General features: G+C 41.4%; 1 protein-coding gene across 4 annotated transcripts in view; it reads right to left on the bottom strand.

Annotated features, from left to right (window-relative positions):
• The window catches only part of CENPU (centromere protein U), a 34,079-nt gene that overhangs the window by 4,272 nt on the left and 4,768 nt on the right, over positions 1 to 25,039 (bottom strand). Inside the window, exons 3-12 of one of the 4 annotated variants that reach the window (XM_057537300.1) lie at positions 24,670 to 24,787; positions 19,035 to 19,140; positions 14,971 to 15,031; positions 14,286 to 14,519; positions 11,105 to 11,171; positions 9,797 to 9,905; positions 7,059 to 7,137; positions 6,786 to 6,833; positions 5,610 to 5,671; positions 3,396 to 3,552 (exon numbers count right to left, since the gene is read on the bottom strand). In XM_057537300.1, coding sequence (XP_057393283.1) covers positions 3,396 to 3,552; positions 5,610 to 5,671; positions 6,786 to 6,833; positions 7,059 to 7,137; positions 9,797 to 9,905; positions 11,105 to 11,171; positions 14,286 to 14,519; positions 14,971 to 15,031; positions 19,035 to 19,140; positions 24,670 to 24,787 — 1,041 coding nt within the window. Of the gene's footprint in view, positions 1 to 3,395; positions 3,553 to 5,603; positions 5,672 to 6,203; positions 6,662 to 6,785; positions 6,834 to 7,058; positions 7,138 to 9,796; positions 9,906 to 11,104; positions 11,172 to 14,285; positions 14,520 to 14,970; positions 15,032 to 19,034; positions 19,141 to 24,669; positions 24,788 to 25,039 lie in introns of those variants that run through there. The other 3 variants (XM_028165374.2, XR_009006512.1, XM_007177861.3) reach the window with 3 other exon arrangements.

Below are 25,039 nucleotides of genomic sequence, written 5' to 3'. Positions count from 1 at the left end.
GTGCTACTGTTAATTTCTCCTACTAACCAAAATCCCCAACTCCAAATAAGCTTTAGACCAGTTGGGTTACTGTCAAAAAAAATTAAAAACATTCTATTTCCAGATCTCTAATATACTGAATACAAACAAATCTTTATTCTCCTGAGCCTAACTTTTAGATCAGTATCAACACTTTGAAGTTGAATTTGGAAGTGAAGAATAAGATGTATGTATACATTATATATTTGTATATCATAATTTTATATAAAATATACAAATTTTTCCTATAATTTAAATATTTCTATTAGTCTGAGTTGGTTATCATAACAGTAGCGAAGTCTGCAGCAAAAATCAGAACAAACTACAAAGTTTACTAAAACTGAACCAAGCAAGAAACAGGAAATATGAACAGACCAATTACTAGTTACCGAAATTGAATCAGTAATTTAAAATCCCCCAACAACCAAAAGTCCAGGACCAGATGGTTTCACAGGTGAATTTTACCGAACATTTAGAGATGAGTTCATACCTGTCCTTCTGAAACTATTTGCAGAGGAAGGAATACTTCCGAACTCATTCTGTGAGGCCACCATCACCCTGATACCAAAACCAAAGATATCTCAAAAAAAGAAAAGCACACACCAGTATCACTGATGAACACAGATGCAAAAATCCTCAATAAAATCTAGCAAACCAAATCCAACAATACATTAAAAGATAATCACACACCATGATCAAGTGGGACTCATTTCAGGGATATAAGGATTTTTCAATATCTACAAATTAATGTGATATACCTCACTAACAAACTGAAAAATAAAAATAATATCTCAGTAGATGCAAAAGAGCTTTTGATAAAATTCAACATCCATTTACGATAAAAAGTTCCATAGAGGGAACTTGGCTCAACATAATAGAGGCCATGTATGACAAACCCACGTCTAACGCCATACTCAATGGTGAAAAGCTGAAAGCATTCCCTCTAAGATCAAGAACAAGACAAGGATGCCCACTCTTGCCACTTTTATTCAATGTAGTTTTGGAAGTCCTAGTTACAGCAATCAGAGAAGAAAAAAGAAAAGGAATCCAAACTGGAACAGAAGTAAAACTGTCACTGTTTGCAAATGACATGATACTATACATAGAGAATCCTAAAGATGCCACCAGAAAACTACTAGAGCTCATCAATGAATTTGGTAAAGTTGCAGGATACAAAATTAATATACAGAAATCTGTTGCATTTCTATACACTATGAAATATAAAGAGAAATTAAGGAAACAATCCCATTTATCATCACATCAAGAAGAATAAAATACCTAGGAATAAACCTACCTAAGGAGGCAAAAGACCTGTACTCTGAAAACTGTAATATGCTGATAAAAGAAACTGAAGAGGACACAGATGGAAAGATATACCTGGTTCTATACCAGATACTATAAAACTCTTTATAGTATAGTATTTATAGAGGAAAACGTAGGCAGAACACTCTTCGACATAAATTGCAGTGACATCTTTTTGAATCCACCTCCTAGAGTAATGAAAATTAAAAAAATAAACAAATGGGATGTAATTAAACAGAAAAGGTTGTGCACAACAAAGGAAATAATGAACAAAACGAAAAGACAACCCACAGAATGGGAGAAAATATTTGCAAACAAAGCGACCAACAAGGGATTAATTTCCAAACTATACAAACAGCTCATGCAGCTCAATATCAAAAAAACAACCCAATCAAAAAATGGGCAGAAGATCTAAATAGACATTTCTCCAAAGAAGACATACAGATGGTCAAAAAGCACATGAAAAGATGCTCAACATTGCTAATTATTATAGACATGCAAATTAAAACTACAATGAGGTGTCCCCTCACACCGGTCAGAATGCATCATCAAATAGTCTACAAACAACAAATGCTGGAGAGGGTGTGGAGAAAAGGGAACCTTCCTACATGGTTGGTGGGAATGTAAATTGGTACAGCCACTATGGAGAACAGTATGGAGGTTCCTTCAAAAACTAAAAATAGAACTACCAAGTTATCCAGCAATTTCACTCCTGGGCATATATCTGAAGAAAACCATAGGGCTTCCCTGGTGGCACAGTGGTTAAGAATCCGCCTACCAATGCAGGGGACACGGGTTTGAGCCCTGGTCTGGGAAGATCCCACATGCTGCAGAGCAACTAAGCCCATGCACCACAACTACTGAGCCTGCGCTCTAGGGCCCGCGAGCCACAATTACTGAGCCCGCATGCCTAGAGCCCGTGCTCCGCAACGAGAAGCCATAGAAATGAGAAGCCCGCTCACCGCAACTAGAGAAAGCCCGCGTGCAGCAATGAAGACCCAACGCAGCCTAAAATTAATTAATTTTAAAAAAACACCATAATTTGAAAAGATACTCCAGTGTTCACTGCAGCACTATTTACAATAGCCAAGACATGGAAGCAACCTAAATGTCCATCCATCCACAGAGGAATGGATAAAGATGTGGTAATATATATATAAAGGAATATTACTCAGCCATAAAAAAGAATGAAATAATGCCATTTGCAGCAACATGGATGGACCCAGAGATTATCATACTAAGCGAAGTCAGTCAGACAGAGAAAGACAAATGCCGTATGATATCACTTACATGTGGAATCTAGAAAAATTATACAAATGAACTAATTAACAAAACAGACTCACAGACTTCAAAAACAAACTTACGGTTACCAAAGGGGAAAGATGCAGTGGGAAGGGATAAATTAGGAGTTTGGGATTAACATATAACAAGGACCTACTGTATAGCACAGGGAACTATATTCAATATTTTGTAATAATATATAATAGAAAAGAATCTGAAAAAGATTCTTATATACATATATATGTATAACTGAATCACTCTGCTGTACACCTGAATCATTGTAAATCAACTATACTTGAATTAAAAAAAAATTTACCACATTTTTCCCTACTACATGCCTTTTTAATATTTCTCAACTTCTAAAATTACACCTACCATTTATATGGGATAATGGCTAGTTTTTCAGATACAAAAGATACTAAAAGTATGGGCTGAACAAAGAACAAGAGGTTGGTCTTTATAACATGTATGAGTGGTCTTACGTTGATGACAATTATAGTAATAAAGCATAGTTGTTCACTTGAGATTTGTACACAGAGGATACACTTCCCTTAAAGAAATTCAGTTCTCTGAAGCTTAAGTATAATACCTTAGTAAAATCAATGTTTCTGGATTTTTCTTTACTCCTCTGGCCTTAATTAATTAGCTAAAGAAGTGGTGATAACAAATTTTCACCCATTTATAGTGACGCTTTTTGGGTAGACACCAACGCTGCCTCCCCATAGCTCTTGTACTCTAGCACGCAAATGCCCTGCGTCTTCTGAAGCATAGTGAAAAGTGAAAACTGAAGTTACCGTTTCCTTTACATTTGGTTCTTTCTCTTGAATATCTGAATAATCTTGATGAAGCTGTTTTAAATTAGACAAGAAATATGCTGCATTCCTAAGGGAAGCTTTTCTCTCCTTAAGTTCATCATACTTTATTTGTAGTTGTTTCAGCTCTGGTTCTAACCTAAAACAACAAAAAAATTTTTCCCGAAAATAAATGACATAAAGTATTACAACAGCCTAATAAGGTATATGAGATGGAATATGTCAGGATACTGAGTGAAGTTTTAAAAGAACAGGGGAGGTGGCCTAGACGGTCTGAGGTGTCTTTAGCTCTGAAATTATAAACGTGAACGACTCTGGACTGAATTTAACATACAGAAAAAACTCTGAGACATGATGCACAACGAGTGCTCAGCAATGAAGCCCAGAGACGAATATGCCTTACATGTCCTAAAATTCATCAAGTCATTTTAAAAGTCTTGGGAACTATTGAATTAAAACATACTTGGGTAAAGATTTTAGCGCCCCAGGCGGAAGCAGACAGGCATTGCAGTTAACAGTAAAAGTATGGACAAAAAGCCTTCCCTCTGCCCCTTCCTCTTGTTGAAATTTTGTCCATTTCCAAGGTCTAATAAAACCAGTGGAAAAACTCTCAGTGCCTGGATGAAATGTGTGACCTTGGGCAACCTGCTTTCTCTCTCTCAGTAGCTCATTAGTTTCTTAACCTATAAAATAAAAAGGGATAACTTGGGTTTTGTGGACCAATTTATAAAAGAATGGGGAGAGGCTACCATCTTTTATTCTCACAAATAAAGATATAAAAAAAACAACCATGCTCTAATATCATTTTACAAAAGAAAAGTCCTCGTAACAGTTCCGTACACTGAACAAGTGCTGCATTCTGGAAAACTCACTGTGCCATCTGGGTTGTGGGCAGGAGTGCTCGATTTGGAGCCAGTCGGCAGACACCAGACCGCGGCTCCCTCACTTCCTAGGCGGGTGGCTGAGGGTCAGTTACCGCCCTGGGCCTTAGGTCTTTCACATGTAAAGTTGCAATAATGACATACTACATTTTTCTCTTTCTGTGCCTTTTCAAAATACTGTACTTCTCAACTTCTAAAATTCTATCTAGAAAAGGACCAATAGATCTCAAAGACAGATGAGTCTTCTGTAGTTGTCTTATATAGCCAAATAACCTACCTCACAGGGTTACAGCGACGAGTTAGTATGTAAAGCATTTATAGGACAGTGCCCAGCACACACAGCTAACACCTTAAAAAGCTTCCTCTCATTATCTTTCTTATTTTGGCCTGGGCCAATGAAAGCTTTAGCATGGGCCAGCAGCACCTGTCCATACACTAGATTTGGAAACCAAAGTCCTTGACAACCCATTTTTCCCGCTTCTAAACTTCTGTGGCCATCTCATCTTTAAAACTTAATTATAGGTTGTCTTTTCTGATAAGACCACTTTTTCAAGCTATTTTAAACTCCTTAAGAGCAGAGAGCGTATCTGATACTGCTTATTCTGCTGCTGCTTTACTACCAACCCTCCAGCTCACACAGCAGCCCTGTCTGAATGGAAGACCACCAAAAAATACTAGTTGGTTGACCAGCTGATGGATTGTGCTCCAGTCTTCCTAACCAGAGCATGGAGACAGCCCTGGTGGAAACTGTCCTGGCCCGACACTTGGGAATGGACCCACACGAGTGCCATGCCAAGCTATACCTGTCAACAACATTCACAAGAACTGTTAACACTTAATACAAAACTTACTGTATCCCAGTCTCCGTGAGGCACTTTCTGTATATTTATTCATTTAAATCTCACAACACCCTGTGAGGTATAGTTATCATTGTGCTCATCTACAAATGAGGGAACTGAGGCATTGAGAGGTTAAGTAACCTGCCCAAGGTAGCACAGCCAGTAAGTGGCAGAGCCTAGATTCAAAGCCAGGCAGTCTGGTTCTAGATAGAGTCTGTGCATGCATTAAGTCTAATTCGGCTGCCTCTCGGGCCAGAACTGAGAGCTCTCATGGGGGGACGGGCCACTGCTGAATTCCCCTCCGCTCACAGCTTCTCCACTTGGCAGCAAAGCCTGCCTTCACTGAGCTTCCAAGCTCAGAGAAACCTGGGGTTTAAACGCAGCACAGCAGCAAGTTTTACAACAAAGCCTCGCATGGCATATCGTGATTAAATCCTTCTCGTAAGTTCTCAAAGAGGATTTTGATATTATCTTACCGAAGCAGTTCATCCTGGACTTCAATCAAACGTTGCCTTTTCTTTTCGATATCTGAGATCATCTAAGTAATACAACAGTTAGTTAAATTAATTTTGTAAATATTTGAGCACTGCCTTGTGCACTGTATTGGAAATATAGTGGGAAACAAACCCCATTCTTACCATCATGGAACTTTGGTCTAATAGGGAAGACAGACATTACATACAAACAGGATGTAATTACAACTTGTGATACATGCTATGAAGGGAAAGAACAGGGAACTCTGTTCCTGTTCAGAACAGGGGTATCAACTTGAGGACAACTTTAAAGAGGAAGTGGGGTCAGATCTTTACTACCCTGTGAGCTATAAAGTAAGGAGTTTCCATTTTATCTAGGTACACTAGAAAAATATTGAAGCAGGGGAGTGTTATGACACAATTTGTATTTTAAAAAGGACATTTCAACATAATACACTGTATTATCTCAACTATCACTTTTAGTGACTACCTCATATTCCACTGCTGGACATTCAGACTACTCCTGCTTGCTTATAAGAAATGCAGAATTGACCAACGGGAGATTAAAACTGAAAAACAACGAAGGCTTATAATCACCAGAAGGAAGAATGTATTCATTTCAAATCCATTTCTGCTATAAATGTAGAGGGGGGAGCTGTGCTTCCACACGTAGGTTCATGCAAGTTTGAAGCTAGAACATCGGATGTCAAGTGGTCCAACTATAAACAGATGGGCAAGGAGGGCCTCATGTTTCCTTGCAAACTAGTGGCATACAGTGCATTGAAGGAACAGAACCAGGACAAGAAAGGAGGTCTCCTGACCCTTAACCCAGGATTCTTCCCAGGCTGCCTTTTTACCTGAGACATAAGACAGTTCTTTAGTCTAAAAGGTTTTTGACATACACAACAGTGATAAATATACATTACTTAATACTTATCCATGTAAGTGGTCATTTTGGGCTTGACAGCCATTTTTAGGCTAACTAGGATCGCCAGTTCCTCAGCTTGCAGGATACTCATCTGATCAATCACCAGATCAACCAAAGAAAAGCCTGACTAAAAAGATAAAAAGATCTTATACAGACTCTCAAGGTCATAAAACCCAGAGTCAGGTCTTTACTTAACTCTACATATGTGCATGTTCTGAAGGACTGTGTTTCTAATCACATAAGTGAGTTACCTTAGTGTTCTTCCTTTTCAGAGTTTTCAACATCTGGACTTCTTTCAGCTACACAAAACAAAAAATAAATATTCGCCTGCATTTTCCACAGTTAACTGTTTATCAGTTTACAATATAACCACATCTAGTTTAAAAACAACATGTGAAATATGTGTAGTTCTAATGAGTTCTTTACCACATTGCCAGCAAATGCAAGCTTTTCTAAGATAACAGTATGCTGCTCAGGATTAGTAAAAAATATCTAGACCAACAAATTTATGTTAATGAACTTACCATTTTGATGAGTTCTTCTTTCAAATTAGAATGAAATTTGTTGATTGCTTCCTTACAAATTTTAGAGTCTGTTTTTTGTCTGTAGCAGAATAAAGAAAGTTAAACTTAGGTATTACATAAAGGATTTTGAAAGGTGTGTTGCATTTGTTTAGCACACCCATAGACACACACACAGTTTGGTATGTGCCCTTTTGAATATCTAAGATGGCATGGTCAGCTTGCAGCCCTTTCTCAGATTTAAAAAAATACTGGAGGGGCTTCCCTGGTGGCGCAGTGGTTGAGAATCTGCCTGCCAATGCAGGGGACACGGGTTCGAGCCCTGGTCTGGGAAGATCCCACATGCCGCGGAGCGACTAAGCCCGTGAGCCACAATTGCTGAGCCTGCGCGTCTGGAGCCTGTGCTCCGCAACGGGAGAGGCCACGATTGTGAGAGGCCCGCGCACTGCGATGAAGAGTGGCCCCCACTTGCCGCAACTAGAGAAAAGCCCTCACACAGAAACGAAGACCCCAACACAGCCATAAATAAATAAATTAAAAAAAAAATCCTGCTAAAAAAATACTGGAAACATCTCAACAAACAAAAGAAAAAGAACAGGAAATATTTCGCCCAAACCCTCATGTATGTAGTCCGCACTCCCTGACGCTGGCCACATCCACAGGTGACACTAAGCCATGTAGAAAGCAATGTTTACAGCCAATCCCCGTCTTTTTCTGCTGCCTGATCCAGTGAGCATTAGACTTTAGCCCCTTCCTTCCTCCCTCCCTGCTATAACTGGAGAAATAATTGTGTAACACATCTGGACTAACCAATGAGTAAGTAGCCAGACGCCAGCCATTCAGTTCTGCAAAAACTATAAAGCTGACCCAAAACTGGCTCAGGTCCCTGTCATCAGGGACAAAAGAGCCCAGTCTCCCGTCTGGCTCACTCTGGCTGGACACAGACCCACAGCAACCGTGCAGGAGCAGCGCACACACTGCCAGGGTGGCAGCTAGCCCTGCTCTGCCTCAGCACAGTATGACACTATAAAGTGTGCTTTTAATCGAAAATAAATCTCTTGTGTGACAGTTTATCTTATAGTTACTTTTTTCTTGGGGCAAGTCCATGAGGAAAAGTCACCCAGCATAAGGGGACTAAGCCCACGGCCTAATTCCTCAGAAGCTAAGCATAACATAAGAGAAGGCCTACACATTTGAATACAGATTTTTGTAGAAGTTTTCATCAAAAAAAATGGAGTACTTCTAGTGACATCAGAAGACGGTGGAATAGGAAACCCCAGACCTCATTCCCCCACAGGGAAACCAACTTAACACTACATACAGCCCGAAAAGCCTTTATGAGAACTCCAGAAACCAGTTGAGAAGTTGCAGTACCCTGGCAAGTTCAAAGTCAAGAACCCACGTTGAAACAGGTAAGAGAAGCCATTTCACATCAACTGTGATAGCCCTTCTCCCAGAATTAAAGTCTCTAGGTATTATAAACATGATGGGTTTTGGGGTGGGGGAAGGGTGAGAAGACTAAGACATGAGAGCTTGCCAAAATTCTAACCTTCTTGGTGGGGAGTTGTAAATTCTATTTAAAAAAAAAAAAAAAGTTATATAGGATTAAAAACATCAAAAAGTAAAAAAAAAAAAAAAAAAAATTTTTTTTTAAAGTAAAAACAGTGGATCAGTACATTCTTCTAAATATATGGATAATTAAAATAAATGTAAATGGACTAAAGTCAACAGGTGGAATTCAAAGATGGACACTTTGGATTTAAAAAAGATTTTATAAGAAATAGTAAAGTTTAAGGTGAGACAAAGGTTGGAAATAAAAGTTAAAAGAATATAAAATCTGGCAAATACTAGCAAAAGAAATCTAGTGACATATTAGTATCAGATAAAATAGATTTTAAGACAAAAAGCATTTTTAGGAATGGAAGGGGTCACTACATAAGGATAAAATGTTCAATCTAAAAGAGCAATTTTAGGGCTTCCCTGGTGGTGCAGTGGTTAAGAATCCGCCTGTCAATGCAGGGGACACGGGTTCGAGCCCTGGTCCGGGAAGATCCCACATGCTGTGGAGCAACTAAGCCCGTGCACCACAACTACTGAGCCTGTGCTCTAGAGCCCGTGAGCCACAATTAATGAAGCCCGTGTGCCACAACTACTGAACCCCGCGTGCCTAGAGCCCATGCACCGCAACAAGTAGCCCCCGCTCGCCGCAACCAGAGAAAGCCCACGCACAGCAACAAAGACCCAACACAGCCAAAGATAAAATAAATAAATAAAAGAGCAATTTTAAACATGATATCTTAATAAAATAATCTCTCTATATAAATAGCATAAATTGATGTAAGTACCGGGAAAAACTGAGTAATACTGATTCTACATAGGTCCAATAATTAGAGATTCTACATAGAACCACTAATTAGAGCTTTCCCACAGATTATGTGCCAGGCCATAAAGGAAGCCTCAATATTTCAAAAATAGGTATCACCAGTCCATGAAATTTGACCGTAACTATTTAAGATGGAAGGTTAATACAAAAATATAAATTAAAACGTCACATATTTGAACATACAAAAACATACTACTTAATAATTCACAGGCTTAAAGAAAAAAATCATAATGGAAGTTTAAAAATATGTAAAACAGTGATAATGAAAATTCTACATATCAGAAGCTGTGGAGTGAGTAGAAGTGCTATTTCAAGGGAAATTTATTAGGCACATATATCACAATATCAAAAGACTTACTTATACTCTAGGAGGATGTTCTCAAATGCAGACAAAACGACATCTAACTCCATGATGTCACTGGTTTTCTTTTCTTTTAAACACCAAATAGGTAAACAGTCGGAAGTATCTACAACATTAGGATAAGTCAATTTAATCTACCGATTATCAACAGTTTAGCTCTAGGTTCAGGGTCCTGAAAGCCTACAACGGAAGTAGTTCCACCAAATTGCTAAAAATAGCGAGAGCTTTTGAAGAAGCACACGGGAGGAGACATGCTCACTTCTTCCTCTCCCAGTCAGTCTCACAAACCCCTGTCTGTACCTTACCCTCTAACTGCCGTCTGCTTGGTTCTCCCATTTCTGCTGAAGCAGCCTAAAGCACTGCTGCCTTTTAATTACCTTGCTGTGTCTTTAACTGTCTGCTCTTATCTAACACTACTGGTGATTGAGATCTTCTTTGTTAACTGTATTTTCATAGTTTTAATCTACCTGATAGGCCACTTCTAGGACACATAAGGTTACTGAGTGTATTGATTCAGATAGCTGTAGGAATATAATAAGAGATTAACTAAACTATGGTACATTTGTGAACAAAATATTATACATTCATTAAAATGTTATTGTAGAATATTTAATGACAAGGACTTGAGCTCACTTAGTGTGAGAAAAGCTCAGTAAAAGAATTGAAGAGTAAAGACCAAAAAACCTGGTAGTTATTTTGGGGTGATGGAATTGTAGGTGATTTTATCTTCCTCTCCATACCTTTGAAATTTTCTAAAATAAGCATTTTTATAATAAGAAAAATGTAAAACTTATCTTTTAAAAGAACTGAAGGAAAGAGAGAAAATGCCGTATTTTCAATGCTTTATTTTCCTCCCATTTTTCAATAAACTGTGTCAATAAAAAATGATGTAAAGATGTTAAAAAAAAATGATGCAAAAAACATGGATGAATCTCAAAGTTGTGCTGAGTGAAAGAAGCCTTCTATAAAAGAGTACATACTATGTTGTATGAAAAGAGTATATACTGTTATGAAAAATTAAAATAGATTAATGAATAGGCGCTGAAGCAAGTATAATAAATTTTGACAGTAAAATCTAGGTAGTGGGTATATGAATATATATTGTAAAATTCTTTCTCCTTTGTTGTATGTTGAAATTTTTCATGATAGATGTTGGGAAAATCAGTTACTCCAAAGTCACATATTTTTAACTTTTTAAAGTAACAATTTTATATACTTAAATTTACTACTTTATCAAATTAAGAAATATATTTTTAAAAAAGAAATTCTTGAATGATTGACTATGTATAAAACACTATTGTATACCCAAGTCTGTGGCTTCACTTCTTGGTTTCTTCCTTTTGCCACGAAACATCTTCTTTTTCTGAGTTTTCTTAAAAAAACAAAAAAAAACACAGCAAAGATTTTTATTTAAGAGGAGTCTCTCTTCAGACAAGAATTAAGACAGTATTATCAGACACTGTCAATATTTTAGCTACAATTCTCATTTTGTTCTAAGTTAATAATTATATAAATTATCTAAATTAATATAAGGAAATGCTGAAAAAAATTAAACCGTCGCAGGATAAAAAGTAATTAAAACTTTCAGTTGGCTTTTAACAGTGGGTGCCTTGGAGGAAACTGAACTTTTATTATTTAAGATAATAATGTGTGGAATCAGCTCAATTTCTGCCCCACGCTAAGAGGAAGGAACAGCTTCTGAACTAGCTCTCTTGCCATAAACAGCCGTAAAGCGGGGAGAGGGGTGGCACCTTCATTCAGGCACTGGACAACAGGCGAAACAAGCCTGAGACTCAGAAGGTGGACCCTGGCTGCCCGCCTTCCCGCATGCCGGGGACAGCTGAGACGGCAGCGCAGCAGGCCCAGTCCCAGCAGAGAGTGGTAACCCTCGTCCGCGGGAGGCAGAGACCTGCGGTAAGCTGCTCAGGGAGAAGAGCAGAGGTCTGGGTGCAGGTCCCCGACAGCCCCTGACCGCCTACTCCACATGCGCGTGAGGCTACAGAGAGCATACTGGAACGTGGCTATCGTGGCATTAAGAACGTTAACAGGTAATAACGGACAAGAAATTCTGGGGGAGATCAGATGGAGAAAATGCAGAGACCTCATTAACAACTAGTTAACAGCTGTCTATCCAGCTGAGCTAGGGGAGAGACCACAACTTAGGGGTAAGAACGGTACCCTAGAGCGTGCAATCTCAAACAGGGTGAAACTGTTCCCAAGGGGGCAGGCCAGAAACTCCCAGATATAGTACAATGGTTTGTGACCCTCCGAAGTACCTCGTATATACACAGATACACAGTGTATTTATGATATTAAAATTTAACTGCAGGGGGATGGTTAGGAGGAAAAATGTCTAAAAAGGCTTCTTAGGGAGGACAACAATGGAAGAGGGTTGAGAAGCACTGCTCTAGAGTAAGGCCTACCCTAGACTCACCCTAACAAAGCCTAAAACCAATCTCTGGCCAGATGCACCAGGGAGACAGAGACGGGAGGGTGTGGTAAGCAAGATCCCCAATGACTTGGACAATTCCCTCCCCTTGAGTGTGGGTGGGTGGCTCCTGTGAATATGATGGGATGGTCACTCCCTTGATTAGGTTACGTTTCATAAGAGGCCACTGCAGCAGACTGGAGAGATTCTCTGGCTAGCTCTGAAGATGTCAGCTGCCATGCTGTGAGAGGGCCATGTGACCAGGACCTAAGGGCAGAGAGTGACCCCGCTTTAACCAGAGAGAAAACAAGAACCTCAGGCCTACAACGGCAAGGATCAGAATTCTACCGATAGCTTGCATGATCTTAGACGGGGACCCCGGGCCTCAGATGAGATTTCAGTCCTGGCTGGCACCTTGACTCCAGCCTGTGAGACCCCGAGCAGGGAATCCAGCTAAGGTGAGCCTGGACTTCTGACCTATAGAAACTGTGAGGTATAAATGCATGTTGTTTGAAGTCACAAAATTTGTGGTATTTTGTTATGCAGCTACTGAAAACTATTACAGAGGTTGAGTCCCACTGAGTTAGAGAGGCTTGGAAGACACCTTAGGCTTTCCACAGATTGACCCTAACGAAGGATAAACCACACTACAGAAGTTCAAGATGATCAGCCAATAATTAAGATACCTATTAGAATGAAAGTCAGCATTCAGAAGAAATCACAACTCAAAATCTCAACAACCTATCAACAATGTGCAATACACAATTAAAAAGTATTAGATTAAAAATGTTATACAAAAAATGTAACCTATAGTCAAGACAGAAAAAGTACTCAAAAGAAGCTGACCCTGAGACAGCCCAGATACAGTCATCCCTCAATATCCAAGGAAGATGGTTCCCGGATCCCCCATGGATACCCAAATCCGCTGATGTTCAAAGTCCCTTTTATAAAATGGTGTAGTATCTGCATGGAACCTATATACATCCTCCTATAAACTTTAAATCATCTCTAGAGTACTTATAATACCTAATATGATGTAAATACTATGAAAATAGTTGCTGGTGCCTGGCAAATTCAACTTTTGCTTTTTTGGAACTTTATGGAATTTTTTGTGAAATATTTCCTATCAGCGGTTGGTTGAATCTATGGATGTGGAAACTGCAGATACAGAGGGCTGACTCTACCTGACTTAGAAAACAAAGACCTTAAAGCAGCTGTCATAAATATGTCCAAAGAAGGAAATGATGGTCTTAATGATTATGCAGATTGGGAATCTCAGCCAAGAAATAGAAACTATGGGAAAAAAAAAGAAATTCTAGAACCCAAAAGCATGCTACTAAAAAGGAAAAGTCACTGGGTGATATTTCATTTCCTGTGCTGGTATAATAAACGACCACAGCTTCGTGGCTTTAAACAACAGAAATTTCTTCTCCCACAGTGCTGGAGTTCAGAAGCCTGAAATCCATTTCAATGGGCCAAAATGAAGGTGCCGGCATATTATGACATATTAAAAGCTTGATTAAAAGATATTATATATTGATATGTCAAGAATCTTAAAATAGAATACATATGACGCAGAAATCTTATCACAGCAATTTCTTCTAAGGAAATGATCAAGGATGTGCACAAAGATTTAGCTAGAAAAGAAAATCATCAAAGCACTTACATTTTAAAAATTACAATTGCTCATCAGTAAGAGATTAAACTACGGCACATTCATGAATGAAATGTCATGCATTTATTAAAATGGTATGTAGAATACTTAATGACAAGGATATGGTTCCACTTAGGGTGAGAAAAGCTCAATAAAGAATTGAAGAGTATAGACCAAAAAATGTGGTGGTTATTTTATTTTTGGGGTGATGGAATTACAGGTGATTTTATCTGCCTTTCCATACCTTCCAAATTTTCTAAAATAAACTTATTTTTATAATAAGAAAAGTATAAAACGTATCTTTTAAAAGAAGTGAAGGAAAAAAAGAAAATGCTTTGTTTTCCTCCTAGACATTTTCTATCAACTTTTTTTCCTCTCCAAGGGGATAGCAGACACTCTCCTACCAGTTGACTTTCTGTTTCCAGGGTCTCTTTTTCAACAGAGGGCTTGGCACCAAGGGGTCCCACCTTTTTAAGCGTGACTGATTCAGCTGGTTTCTCTGAAGGTTCTGAAGATGCTGTAGCTGAAACAGCTTCACGTTGTGTACTTATGTTGTCTGCTGGTTTAACTTTTCTTCTTACATCACTTTCTTCAGTGCTTTCAGATTCATCACTAATGGGCTTGAGTTTTCTTCCTGGCTATGTCAAGAAAACAGCATTACTGTTTTGAAAGTACAGATGCTTATCATTCCTGTTGTATTAGATAACCATAAAGTCCACATTTCTTATCTCTAAACTTCAAGACTGAACATAATAGAAGATGGCAACACAATTAGCAGATAGGACGAGAAACCTCGACTAAAGGGCTCCAAGCAGACACTCCCAACAAATCGCTCTGCCTTTGTAAACCACCATCTAAACACATTACATGAACGCTATGAAAACTGACAAGGTACACAGAGATTTGAGATCTCTGTAATGAAAAACACTTCAGAAAAAAAAAATATTTCATTTTTTTATTAAAAAATCTTCTAAAACATTATATACTCTTTATGAAAAATGTTGCTACAGAACATTTTCTCTATTTGCATCCAACCTAAATGGATATGAAATATCTTATAATTTAAGATAGGAGAACACGCCTACATACCTTTTTTGCACTAATTTTTACAGACTCATTTTCACTTGCTTCAACGTCAGAAGTGTCCGAACTGTACCAAAGAACAAACCATCAATATCTTGCACACATTTCATTTTTATTGACATACGTCTTCTAAAAGCTGCTCCTCCAACACAAAAACAAGCTTGATTTATAAGGAGATTTCCCACCTGTCACGGGTGGGCCTGCCACCTTCCCAGATTTACTGATCATCTCCACACCTTCCCACACCCAGGCCACATCAGTTTAGTGCTGGCAGGCAAGTAAGTGTCCCATAACTGCAGTACCTCATGGTCCTGTCTGAGAACCGCTCTTTCCTCCCCGTCACCACTCCCAGGTGTACGGGCCATCATCTGTACTAATCCACAGACACTAGGCCCATGCTCAGGGGATAGAAAAGGGAATACCTTCTTTCATCCTTTGAAAAGGAAAAAATAACCCTCAATTTCTGATGAGAGTTCTTTCATTTTTTTCATTCAATTCAATACAACAAACATTTATTTAACACCAACCTCAAAATGCAAGTACAAGGAATAAAATTACTTGAAAAATGAGGAGCCTTCCTTTAATGGGTTCACTGACTAGCAGGAAGGCCGAAGACAGTGAGTGCAGAGGATGTGGATGAATGGCTGGGGAATCAGGAAACACATCATGGTTATGAGACTTGAGATGACTTCTGAAAACACTTTTCCAGGCAAAGAAACAAAGGGAAGGGGATTTAAGGAAGAAGGAAAAGTAAACATAAAAGCACAGGGGTGTAAAACAGCCTGGCCCGTTCGACGTACGGGAATCAGAGTACAGAGCGAGTGTCTTGCTAAAGAGAAGCTAACACTACGGAAGAAGCCAGAGGCTAGGACAGGGGAGGCACCGAGGCGGCCAGAGGCGTCCTGCTCAGACCAGCCTGTGCTTGGCCGCCGTGCCAGGGCGACCCTCGCGTGGCGGCCACTGCTGCCCGGCCTTCCCCTCAGAGCTGCCCACCACCTCGGGGCGGCCAGAGCTGTGAGAGCTGCGCTGCGGCCTGAGGCCATCTCTGCTCAATCCGGATTCTTCCACCTGTAACCTTCCCTGATGTGGCTAATAAATCCCTTCAGTTCTCACTCTGCCTCAGGGTCTACTTACCCGAGGAGCCAGACAGACACAGGGGCCCCCACACTACGCCTACAGGTTGGGGGTGAGGGGGCCAAGGCCTCCATGCTAGACACACGCACTGGAAGTGGGGTGGGTGGTGGTGATCACACAGACAAAGGGACCAGCGGCAGGTGCCTGAGCCGTACCCACAGGGAGGCGGAGGGTGTATGGAGAGAAGAAAAGCAGATTCTCAAGGGAGTCACAGGCCAGAACAAAGGAGACCGGTCAGAGAACAGAAGGTACCAGGAACAGTTCCCAGACAGCTTTGTGGGGTGACTGGGTGACAGCAGGACCATCAAGCTAGAGAACACCAAAGGAGCTTGTTGACACCAGACGAGGGAGGAATGATGGAGCTTGGTTTCGGCTTTGCTGAACCCGAGGTGCCGATGGGCACCTAGGGAAACGTGGCCGAGGTGCAGGACAGCCGGGCCTCGGGAGAGGCTGGGCAAGAGGGAGAGCTGGGGTCAGCGCTTATGGGTCGTTAAAGCCACGAGAGGAATACGGGGGAGGGTGGAGAGGAGAGGGTGAAAGCAGACTTGCCGACACAGAAAGAGGAGAGGAGATCTGGGAACAAACAACTCGACAGCCCTGGACAGGCCCGGGGCCTGGCTGCTGATGCCGCCATGAGTCCTGGGAAATGCTGATGCGCGCTCCCTCTCCTTCCCTCTCTCCCCACCCGCGCCCCTCCCCGTGCATCCCTTCTTCCCAGACTTCCTTCTGTATCCATATATAAGCCCGGTCTAACTTACCCAAATAAAGTTTTTTGTCTGGATGTATCACACCACCAAAACCAAGATTACCAAGGACACCCACCCTGTTAAACCAACCCATGTGTTCAGCCTTTCCCTGACTGGCGTTTGATCCTCCCGAGGACACACACTTACTCACTCCCCCCGCCTCTCCCGAGAACAAACCCTCTCCTGGCTTCCTTCTTCCCCCTCTGGCCACTGGTCTTCTCTCTGCTTTGCAAGCTCCTTCTCCTCCACGTGGACAGATGCCAGGTTTTCTTGCAGGGTGGTCCCAGGTCCCCGCCTCCTCTCAGCCCACCGTCTCTCCCTGGGAGTGCTCACCTGGGCCTACACCTCCTGTACCAAACCACTGCAGTCTGAACTCCAGCTCAGCCCCTCCTGGGAGCGCCAGACCCAAGTACACAGCAGTCTCCCTGACATCTCCACACCAAGTTCATGATCGCCTCACGATGACAGCAGTACTCAATCTCCTAGGTAGCCCTATCCTACTCAATGGCACAATCTCAATCCACTTACACGACAGAAAGCCAGGAGCTGTCCAGGACAAACAGGATTAATTTCACTCATGTTTACATGAAGTCACAGATGTCAAGAAGAAAATGACCAACACTAGAAAACTGGAAAAAGGATATAAAGAGTGTGCAAAAAGAAATTCAAGGACTTGTAAAACATATAAGAGATGCTATTTAACTCAGTCATGAGAAAAATACAAACTAGAACTAGACTGAGACAGCATATCACACTGGCGAAACTCCAAGTCTGATACCACGCTGGTGGGAACGTGGCAGTAACTATGCAAATTGCTAACATATTTCACTTGACTGAGGATTTCCCTTATGAATACATCCCACAGAAATATAGGCACATATGTGAAAAATACAGGCACGTGTGTGAAACGGCATATGTGCCAGGTTACTGACTGACTACAGCACTGCTGGTGACAGCAGAAGACTGGAAACAACCCAACTGCCTGTCGATCCAGGACTGGGGAAATAAACTATGGAAGATCCGAACCATGGAAAGCCTGCGACTGTGAACGGAAGCACAAGGAAGCTGCATACGCTCTGATACGGAAAGATCTCCAAGCTACAGAGAGCGGAAGAAGCCAGGCAGCAAGGTATCCTGCCTTTTCGAAAAGGTTAAAACTCGGTATTCTTACTTTGATGTGCACAAAGGAACTGTGAAAAGACATATAGGAAATTAATAGTGGGGGAGAAGGAAGAAGTGGATGCAGGAGCTGGGTGATGGTGGAGAGGACATAAAGACTATTATTAACCTTTTTACATTTTTAAACCATGTGAATGTGTCACCTATTCAAAAATTCTTCTTGAAAAATTACATTCACCACCATTTAAAACAAACTGTGCGGTTTTCCAAATATTTGGCTTTTGTTACCAATTTCCAATAACATCTCATAGAAAAATTGGAGTCTCCCAAATAACCAAGTACCATAAGGTTTCCCCAGTGCAGAGAACCTCAGAAAGATGTCCTCATTTAGATTTCTGTCCAAGTGGGATATTTGTTTTAAAAATACAGTTTTGTTACTTTCAAAATATAGTCAGTAACTAGAACTGACCTATTACCTAACAGAGGTCCTTAAGTCAAGGATTTGCTCTAGCTAATAATTTTTAGTTAGTACTACAGCTACTGAAGAGTTCTTCATTATATGTGCTCTCGAGTTGCCTCTGTGGTGTCATTTTTACAGATTTTCCTGACTCAGGCCTCCACATAAATCTGAAAACTCAGATTTATGAGATGCTATTCTGAAAAACAGACTGCGTTTCCTTTGGGATTATCAGCTTCTCTTCCCTATTCCCACCCTGAACTAGAAAACATTATCTTTTGTGACAATTAAGCATATTTGTAAATTAAAGGGACCTCTCAAAATCATCTAAAATTCTATGCTCCTAAAACCTTTCCCCTCCTTCTTTGTTTTACCTCAAAGCTAAACCACCTTCACTGGTATGTTTTCTAGGATAATCAGGTGTCAGTTATAGTTATTATAAGTAATGTCAATTACTGAAAAACTGCCTTTTCAAGTCCCAGTCTTCTTGAGGGAAAACGTAAGTTGGCTCAAAAGATCTTTAAAAAGTTTTGGTTTTATAAGCTTCTATCTTAAAGAACATCTCAGAAATCCCATTAACCATGAGTAAACAGTTGCTTGAGATCCACCCATACCTTCTTTTTGCTTCTTTTCCTTGAGGAGTTGAGGGGAGAGATGACCCGCAGTGCTTGGAGAATTCTTCCTCATCAGCATATATAGCAGTGCTGTGTAAAGGAGGGTCTACAAAAGATGTTTTTAAAAAGGGCATTCAGAAGTCTGGCTGTCTGAGCAGTATTCAAGTTTGTTCCTTTAAATTGGAGTATAAAGCAACCTGTGTTTAAATGGCTAACAAAATCAAAACCAATTACATAGGGCTTCCCTGGTGGCGCAGTGGTTGAGAATCCGCCTGCCAATGCAGGGGACACGGGTTCGAGCCCTGGTCTGGGAAGATCCCACATACCGCGGAGCAGCTGGGCCCGTGAACCACAATTACTGAGCCTGCGCGTCTGGAGCCTGTGCTCCGCCACAAGAGAGGCCGCGATAGTGAGAGGCCCGCGCACCGCGATGAAGAGTGGCCCCCGCTTACCACAACTAGAGAAAGCCCTCGCACAGCAACGAAGACCCAACACAGCCAAAAATAATAAATAAATACATAAATTTATTAAAAAAAAAACCAATTACATATGCTACTTATGATCTCACACCTCAACAAGAAAAAACGTAAACCATTTCACCAATAAATACGTGGATAGTTAAGCTATAACCTTACTGTCCTTATATGTTATATGGAAACGTTTAAATGAGCTAAAAGATAAACAGGAGGTCTGACATTCCTTCCTCACCTGATGGAACATCACACATCTACCCGGGAGACACAGCAAGAACAATAAACTCAGAGGTCTGGAGCGCTGGCCCCACTCCTGCAGCTCCATTACCCCACGGAGTGCCTGGCGCAGGGTGGGTGCTCGACATCTGTGGACGACTGGCCCTTTGGGGAGGGACCCCAGTCCTTCCGCACTTCCCCTCCTCTCTCCTTTACTCTAGAGCCTTGAGCTAAGCATAAAAAGTTAACTGGAATGGGGACTTCCCTGGTGGCGCAGTGGTTGAGAATCCGCCTGCCAATGCAGGGGACACGGGTTTGAGCCCTGGTCCGGGAAGATCCCACATGCCGCGGAACAACTAAGCCCGTGCGCCACAGCTACTGAGCCTGCGCTCTAGAGCCCGAGAGCCACAGCTACTGAAGCCCGCGCGCCTAGAGCCCGTGCTCCGCAAGAAGAGAAGCCACTGCAATGAGAAGCCCGCGCACCGCAACGAAGAGTAGCTCCAACTAGAGAAAGTCTGCGCAGAGCAACAAGACCCAACACAGCCAAAACTAAAAAAAAAATTAAAATAAAAAAAAAGGTTAACTGGAATGAAGATAAAGGAGATAATGGGATAATGAAGATACTGGAGACACGGAGATAAAGGAGGAGACCACGTGGCCTTGGTGGGAGGATGCTCCCACCTGCTGAGGAAGGGGCCTCACAGGCGAGGCCTTGGCGCTGGGCCTGGGCTTGTGGCGGGGGAGGGAAGGGGGTCACAGGCGAGGCCTCGGCGCCCCGGCCTGGGCTTGTGGCGGGGGAGGGAGGAGGCCAGCAGCGCGGGGCGAACGGCTGCAGGCGCGCCTGGTGAGACCCAGCACCCACCTCTTCACGCTCAGGCTTTAGCGCGCTGCACACATTTAAATGTTCTCAGATTTAAACGTTTCAGCTGCTTATATAATGAACATAGCAACTGCACAATTTTAAAGTTAGTAATATACTTTGTATTGGCCTCAACGAGGCAAAGGGGTTTATTTACTTCACTACTGGGAATAACAAGGAAAGAAAAGAAAACTAGACCAATTTTGAATCTCCATATGGAACCAGTCACACAAGCTGTACTCTTACTACTCAACAATAAAAAGATAAATAACCTGATTTCAACCCAAGTAAAGGATGTGAACAGACACTTCTTCGAAGAAGATACAGGCGTACCTCGTTTTACTGCATTTTGCTTTATTGTGCTTTGCAGACACTGCATTTTTTACAAATTGAAGGCTTGTGGCAACCCTGCACTGTCAGATGATGATTAGCAATAAAGTACTTTTTAATTAAGGAACGTATATTGTTTTGCTACATATAATGCTATTGCACACTTAATAGATTACAGTGTAGTGCAAACATAACTTTTATACGCACTGGAAACCAAAGAATTCGTGACTCACTCTACTGCAATATTTGCTTCATGGCAGTGGTCTGGAACCGAACCTGCAATATCTCCAAGGTGTGCCTGCATACAGATGGCCGATAAACGCACTGAAAAGATGCTCAACACTAGTCATTAGGGGAATCCAACTCAAAACCACATTGAGATACGACCGCACATCCATGTGAATAGCTATTATCGAAAAAAACAGAGAACAAGTAATGGTGAGGATGTGGAGAAACTGGAATCCTTGTGCATTGCTAATGGTGCAACTGCAATTCCTCAAAAAGTTTAAACCCAGATTTATCATATGATCCAGCAATTCCACTTCTGGGCATATACACAAAAGAAGGGAAAGCAGGACTGGGACAGATACCTGTACACCTATGTTCAGAGCTGCATTATTCAAAATAGTCAAAAGGTAGAAGCAACCCAAGTGTCCACTGACAGGTGACTGGATAAACAAAATGTGGTCTATACGTAAAATGTATACACCACACTGTTAAAAAAGAAGTTCTGATACATGCTACAACACGGATGAACTTTAAAGACATAATGCTACATGAGAAAAAGGATACAATAGTACAAATATTGTACGATTCCTCTCACATGAGTGGTCAAATTCATAGAAACAGGAAGCTAGAAGAGGGAGAGGGGAGCGAGGTGCCGTCGGCTAATGGGCAGAGAGCTTCATTCAGGAGACAGGACAAAGCCCTGGGGATGGATGGGGTGATCTCTGCACAACAATGTGCACACTTAACGCCACAGAAGCAGACACTTCAAAATGACTAAAATGGTTCATTTTATGTTATGTATATTTTACCACACAAACACAATGAGATACCATTTTATACCCAGTAGGATGGCTAGAATCAAAAAGTCAGATAATAACAAGAGTTGATGAAGATGTGGAGAAACTGGAACCCTCATACATAGCTGGTGGGAATGCAAAGTGGTACAGCTGCCATGTAAACATTTCCTCAAAACGCTGAAGCAGAATCACATGACTGAGGTGTACAGTTGGCCCTCCATAGCCATGGGTTCTGCATCCACAGATTCAACCAACCATGGATTGAAAATATTTGGGGAAAAAAAAATTCCAGAGTTCCAAAAAGCAAAACTTGAATTTGCTGCACACAGGCAACTACTTACATAGCATTTCTATTGTATTAGGTTTTACAAGTAACCCAGAGATGATTGATAGCGAACAGGAGAATGTGTATAGGTTATATGCAAACACTATGCCATTGTTTGTTGGTTTTTTGTTTTTTTTTCCTGGCCACACCACGCACCATGTGGGATCTTAGTTCCCTGACCAGGGATTAAACCCACACCTCCTGCATCAGAAGTGTGGAGTCTTAACCACTGGACCGCCAGGGAAGTCCCCACTATGCCATTTTATATAAGGAACTTTAGCATCCTCGGACTATGGTATCCAAGGGGGGTCCTGGAACCAACCCCACCTGGATACTGAGGGACGACTACATTCCCAAGGGAAATGAAAACACATGTCCATACAAAAAACTGGTGCATGAATGTTCACAGCAGGATAACTCATGATGGCCACAAAGTGGAAACAATGCAAGTGTACATCAACTGATGAAAGGATAAAAAAATGAGGTCTATCCACACAATGGATTATTGAGCTATAAAAATTTTTAGAAATGAAGTACTGATACTATCACGTAGATGAACCTTGCAAATACTATACTAAATGAAAGAAGCAAGTCACAAATGACCACATACACAGTGTATGATTCTACTGAAATGAAATGTCCAGGATAGGCAGATCCATAGAGACAGGAAGTAGATTTACAGTTGCCAAGGGCTGAGAAGAAGAATAGGGAGTGATTACTCCTGGGCACGCAGTTTCCTTCTGGGGTGATTAAAACGTTCTGGAATAGAAAATGGTGATGGTTGTACAATTTTGTGACTATACTAAAAGTGAATTGAATTGTACACTTTAAAAGGGTGAATTTTATGGCAAGTGAATTACACCTCAATTTTTTAAATTATGATTTTTAGATGAGTAGTTAAAACATTTTTATCAAGTCATAATAAAAGGGGTATTCTGGTAAGGATTACTTTTCATCTTATAAAATGTACAATATTTTCTTTTATTAACAAAAATTAGACTAGAAATATTAGATGCCAAATTAAAAATATGTGAGATGTTATATGTTTTCAAAATTCCCTTAAAACTTATTCTGGCAAAAAATGTCTGATTACTGCTGTTCTAGATATGGGCGCACACGGCACATTCTGTATCATTTCTGGCCTCTAGAGTGGCCAGTGACACACTGACAGCAGCTGTCCCATCTGGACAACTCACATCCCCCTGGTCAGCCAGGTACCAGTCCTGTCTTCCTAACACTCCCAGGAACACAGGTGAAGCTCTCCTGAAGCATCCTCTGCCTCAGTGTGTTTAAGAAAAGGAAGTATTATCCCTCCGCTCCTTCCTAAATTAAAGCCCCTTACCGAACGACTACTGGAGGTGTGAAGTGAGAATACATTTTATATTCCTCTTGTTACAAAGGTCTACAACAGCTGTCCTAATGTGGCTGGCCTGTTGACAAATGCTACTAGGAGAGCTCCACTTGGACAACACTTACAGAGTTCTTAGTTCCAACGTACCTGGAAGTGAGAAAAATTAATTCAAATTATCAAATACTCCCCAGAACATTGTATTCATGTGCAGACAACCTTGCTTTTGTATTTGAAAGCATTTCTATATTTTTATTAGTAACTAGCCTAAACGCTGCTGCTTGAACCACTTTAAAGATTTTAGGATAAAGATTTAAAATACTAACCAAGGGCTTCGCTGGTGGCGCAGTGGTTGAGAATCTGCCTGCCAATGCAGGGGACACGGGTTTGAGCCCTAGTCTGGGAAGATCCCATATGCTGCGGAGCAACTAGGCCCATGAGCCACAATTACTGAGCCTGCGCGTCTGGAGCCTGTGCTCCGCAACAAGAGAGGCCGCGATAATGAGAGGCCCGCGCACCACGAAGAAGAGTGGCTCCCACTTGCCGCAGCTAGAGAAAGCCCTCGCACAGAAGCGAAGACCCAACTCAGCCATAAATAAATAAATAAATAAACCCAAAGTTAAAAAAAAAAATAGATGTAACACACAAGATTTCAAAAAAAAATAAAAATAAAATAAAATAAAATACTGGGCTTCCCTGGTGGCGCAGTGGTTAAGAATCCGCCTGCCAATGCAGGGGACACGGGTTCAAGCCCTGGTCCGGGAAGATCCCACATGCCATGGAGCAACTAAGCCCGTGCGCCACAACTACTGAGCCTGCGCTCTAGAGCCCGCGAGCCACTACTGAGCCTGCGTGCCACAACTACTGAAGCCCGCGCGCCTAGAGCCCGTGCTCTGCAACAAGATAAGCCACCACAATGAGAAGCCCAAGCACCACAACAAAGAGTAGTCCCCACTCGCCACAACTAGCGGAAGCCCACGTGCAGCAACAAGACCCAATGCAGCCAAAAATAAACAAATAAATTTAAAAAATTTTTTAAAAATAAAATAAAATACTAACCAAAGGTTTCATATGGTTCTTCATCTTTCTCATTTTCACCCAGCCTGCCGATGCTTGAGATCCCAGAATTATCAGGAAAATCAAATATATCGGTAGGCTTGTGCTTTTGGCCAGCTTCCTAAAAGTGAATAAAGTTCAAAGTCATTGAACTGGCCCTCCCAAAAAGAACATTACAAAGCTGATTTACGTGGCAAGGATCCTATCACCGCTGCCTGAGAAGTGAGCCTTCACACTCCTGGGGTGCAGAGGCTCTTCTGATCATCTAAGGCAGGGGTTGGGAAGCTTTTCTATGAAGGACCAGGGGGTAAACACAGCTGACCACTGGACAACGCAGGGCTCAGCGGCGCCCACCCTCCACGCAGCCGAAAAC

Source organism: Balaenoptera acutorostrata, chromosome 21 (genome assembly GCF_949987535.1).
Source record: "Balaenoptera acutorostrata chromosome 21, mBalAcu1.1, whole genome shotgun sequence".
Taxonomy (NCBI): domain Eukaryota; kingdom Metazoa; phylum Chordata; class Mammalia; order Artiodactyla; family Balaenopteridae; genus Balaenoptera; species Balaenoptera acutorostrata.
Note: the sequence above shows the minus strand (reverse complement) of the source record. Positions and strands in the feature narration are given on the sequence as shown.